The 4,523-nt window shown below is 23.3% G+C and overlaps 1 protein-coding gene across 1 annotated transcript; it reads left to right on the top strand.

The window, feature by feature from the left end:
* The first annotated feature begins 3,120 nt into the window (after positions 1-3,120).
* On the top strand, positions 3,121-3,859 carry LOC124936388 (10 kDa chaperonin, mitochondrial). Its single transcript, XM_047476884.1, has 3 exons — positions 3,121-3,326; positions 3,395-3,534; positions 3,618-3,859. The coding sequence occupies exons 1-3, from the start codon at positions 3,222-3,224 to the stop codon at positions 3,664-3,666; spliced, it is 294 nt and encodes a 97-aa protein (XP_047332840.1). The 5' UTR covers positions 3,121-3,221; the 3' UTR covers positions 3,667-3,859.
* Positions 3,860-4,523: the final 664 nt, after the last annotated feature.

Raw genomic sequence — 4,523 nt, 5'->3', positions numbered from 1 at the left:
GTCGTGGTAGGGTTCTGAAATCAAAATCTTATCTCACATTGCCCTCAATTCTCTCGCTAACTCGTCAGTCTCCCTTCGGTTCTTTTATTTGAGAAATCGAATCTTTTGAATACAAGAATCGGAGAAGAAGAATGGTGGATTTAGTTAATTAAGGTAGGAGAAGGAAATTATTAATAACTTTATAAATGTTTTATTATTTAGAATTTTAAATAAATAAAAAAATATAATATATATTAATTAAAAAATATGACATGTCAATATATTAATTAAAAAAGATGACATGTTAATTCCACATGTCGTCTCATTTAACAGAAACGTAACGGGGTTAGAAGTTTGGTGGAGTAGTGACATAGATGAATATTAATCTCAACTTCAGTGGTATGAGCGAACAAAAATTAGTTCAGTGATATAAGTGAATATTTCATTATAGTTCAATGGTAAAATTGACATTCTTCCCATTTTTTTTTATCTTTTTTATTATTTATATATGAGTATTTATTATTAATTATTTTAATTTTATTTTATATATATAACCTTCATCATTAATTATTTTAACTTTATATTATATATTTTTTTCTTTTTTATATTTTTTTCTTATATTCACATGGATTATTAATTATTTTAAAATTGTTTGGTCTCAATGATTGAATATAACAATGAAAATCTTTTCAACAATACAATTTTTCAATACAAAAATAAATTAATTAAGAATTAAAAAATGAATAATAATAAAAACTCATTCATCAAACCCAAAATAGTAATAATCAAATATTAGACAAAACAATGCACCTTACTACTAATATAAATTATGAATAAAAATTAAATAAAAAATTATTAATTTTATTTTTGTTTATATTAAATTAAATAAGAAAAAATCATTCAAAAAAATTCAAAACATATTATAGTAAAACATAAAATTTATAAATAAATTGTTAAATTTTTTCAAAAATAAGAATTTAAGCAATATGATGAAATAAAAACTAATAAAAAAAAGGAATAAAAAAAAGAAAGATAACATATAAAAGAGAAATTAATATTAAAATAATAAAAAAATTAAGAATAAAATAAATTACCTGGTTTAATTAATGAAAAAGAAGAAGAGATAAAATATATTAATATTTAATTAATAAATATATAAGTTTAAAAATAAAAGTTAACTATGATTACTAAAAGAGGCTAAATGAGCAAATTTTTTTATAGTACATATGTTTAAATGATTTTTTATTAGTATATACGTCAAGTGAACTAGTTTTACAAGTACGTCTAAGTGATTTTTTTTTCTATTATATATTTATTGATGTTTGTAAACTTTATTTATTTTAATAGTTGTTGTTAAAAAAAAATTAAAACTTTTAATTTTTAAATAAATTAAAAAAAATCAATATCAGTTTCTTTAGTTTAATTTTATATTATTAATTTTGCTTAAGAATAATAATACAATATTTTATAATAAAAACTCAACAATTAATAATATTTAAATCAATATAATACTTATTTAGCAAATATTAAAAACATCAAAAGTAAAAAATTAATTTATTTGACATAATATTCTTGTTTTTTATTAATGTTTTAAAACTGTAATTTTTCTTAATATATTAAATATATAATAGGAAAAAAAGCTCACTTATACGTATGTACTTTTACAATTAGATCACTCAGATGTATGTACTAATAAAATGTGATTTAAACGTACGTATTATAAAAAATGACTCATTTAGCCTCTTTTAATAAACCATGATTAATTTTTAATTTATATATTTAATAATTAAATATTAATATATTTTCTCTCTCATTCTTTTTCATTTATTACTAATAAATGAACCTTCTATTTTTTTTTTTATTATTTTTATATGAGCATTTATTATTTATTATTTTAATTTTATTTTATATATATTACATTCATCATTAATTATTTTAACTTCATATTTTTTTCTCTTTTTTATATTTTTTTCCTTATATTCATATAAATTATTAATTATTTTAAAATTGTTTAGTCTCAATAATTGAATATAACAATGAAAATCTTTTCAACAATAAAAATTCTTCAACACAAAAATAAATAAATTAAGAATTAAAATTTGAATAATAATAAAAACTCATTCATTAAACCAAAAGAGTAATAATCAAATATTAGACAAAACAATGTACCTTATTACTAATATAAATAGTGAATAAAAATTAAATAAAAAAATATTAATTTTATTTTTGTTTATATTAAATTAAATAAGAAAAAATTATTTAAAAATAATATTATAGTAAAACATAAAATTTATAAATAAATTGTTAATTTTTTTTCAAAAATAAGAATTTAAGTAATATAAGAAATAAAAATTAATAAAAAAAAGGAAGATAACATATAAAAGAGAAATTAATATTAAAATAATAAAAAAAATTAAAAATAAAATAAATTACCTGGTTTAATTAATGAAAAAGAAAGAGAAATAAAATGTATTAATATTTAATAATAAATATATAAATTTAAAAATAAAAGTTAACCATGATTACTAAATGATGTCATTTTTTTATAGTACATATGTTTAAATGATATTTTATTAGTATATACGTCTAATTGAATTAGTTGTACAAGTACGTCTAAATGAGTTTTTTCCAAAACGTGGTATATTGTTAATACGGTATGTTATTTGTATCATGTTGAAAAATGGATATACCAAAATAACCATATACTAAAATAGCGATACAATAATGATACATTTTTTCTTTTACTTAAAATTTTAGTACCGTATAAATGAAAAATTATAGTATACTATAACGACACATTCCTAATTAACTCTCCCAAAAAAACAAAACCTTTTTAAACTCATCAAAATTTAATCAACATATAAAAAATAAAAAATTATAATTCTATAATTTTAGGTTACCAAATATATGAATCAAATTTTGTAACTCAATTGCAATTTTTACAAAATTAAAATTTGAAATTCAATTCCATGTTCCAACTTCCAATCCAAAGTCCAAAACATAATATAGCTAAATAGTTTTTGGAAATGGGCTAAGACCTATAAGAAAACAGGCTAAAAGCCCAAATATCATCCTCCATCCAAATTCCAAACACGACGTTAAACTTGGAGGTAAAGAAACCCTTCCAAAAACCCTACGATCCAGAACCTTCGTCGTTCAGCCTCCATCTTCAATCGTACTGGTTTTAAAGATTCATTTCCAGAAAAAAAGCTCAAATCATTTACGAATCAAGCTCAAAAGAAATGGCGAAGCGTTTGATTCCTCTCCTTAACAGAGTTCTAGTGGAGAAGATCGTCCCTCCTTCCAAAACCACCGCTGGTATTCTCCTTCCTGAGAAAACATCCAAGGTACTTATCCCTTTCGTTGATTCCTTTACATATTTTTGTTTGTTTTCTCATTTTGATTCTGAACTCAGATTAACTCCGGCAAAGTTGTGGCTGTTGGGCCGGGAATTGTTGACAAGACAGGGAATTTGATTCCAGTTGCTGTGAAGGAAGGAGACACTGTACTCTTGCCTGAATATGGCGGTACTCAAGTTAAGCTTGGCGAGAAAGAGTATGATCCTGTCTTCATGTTGTTTTCTTTAGGGTTATTTAGGGTTTGTTTATGATTATTCATGGTGGGTATTGTTTTGGCAGGTATCATCTTTACAGGGATGATGATATAATGGGAACACTACATGACTGATTGATTGATTACTACTCATCTGATGGGGGGTGGATTGGTTCGAAAACTATTGTTTCTTTTTGTATTGACATTTTTAGCTTCACAACTTGGTTTAGTGATGGCAGTTTAATCCTCATTATGAACACTGAGATTTGAAACTTGTATTCATAATTGAGATCAATTTCTGAAGTTAAAGGTATGTTTTGTTTACCCATATCCTTGTGATGATTGTAACTGATTTCATCTAGAAAGTTGGTTTAGTAGAAAGTTATATGGTTTCATCTTGTATTCATTTGGGATGATCATTTTGTGCAAATGTTTGGGATTTCCATTTGTGCTTCTTTTTTTGGGGTTTAGGGTTTTGTTGAGATCTCAAGAGGGTTTGTGTTATGTTGAGATCTCAAGAGGGTTTGTGATTTCAATTAGTGTACATGATGAATTGAGATCTCAAGAGGGTTTGTGTTTTGTTGAAGAGTGTACATGATGAATTGAGATTTCAAGAGGTTTTGTGTTATGTTGAGAATGTACATGATGAATTGAGATCTCAAAAGGGTTTGTGTTTTGTTGGATTGTATTTTGTTTGATGTTAAGGGTTTAGGACTGTTTGATATAGGGTATCAATTGGATCTAGGTTTGGGGTTAGGATTTTTTTTTAAAATTAGACTAAATTGGTTAAAAACTTTAATCATTTAATGCAATTAGGGGTAAGCAAAACCTAGATCCATTTCAGATAACGATGTTGCAGCAACTATGAGATTGTGATTCCTTTGTTTCATCCTGTTTGTGTTTTTCCCTAAAATTATTTCTAAAAATAAAAATAAAAATTATTGATATCTAAGGAAGGAGAGGAAGATAATGTACAATTGACCATTTAGTTA

This window comes from Impatiens glandulifera, chromosome 4 (assembly GCF_907164915.1).
Source record: "Impatiens glandulifera chromosome 4, dImpGla2.1, whole genome shotgun sequence".
In the NCBI taxonomy this organism is placed as follows: Eukaryota; Viridiplantae; Streptophyta; class Magnoliopsida; order Ericales; family Balsaminaceae; genus Impatiens; species Impatiens glandulifera.
The sequence above is the reverse complement of the archived record's forward strand: the minus strand, read 5'-3'. Positions and strand labels throughout refer to the sequence as shown.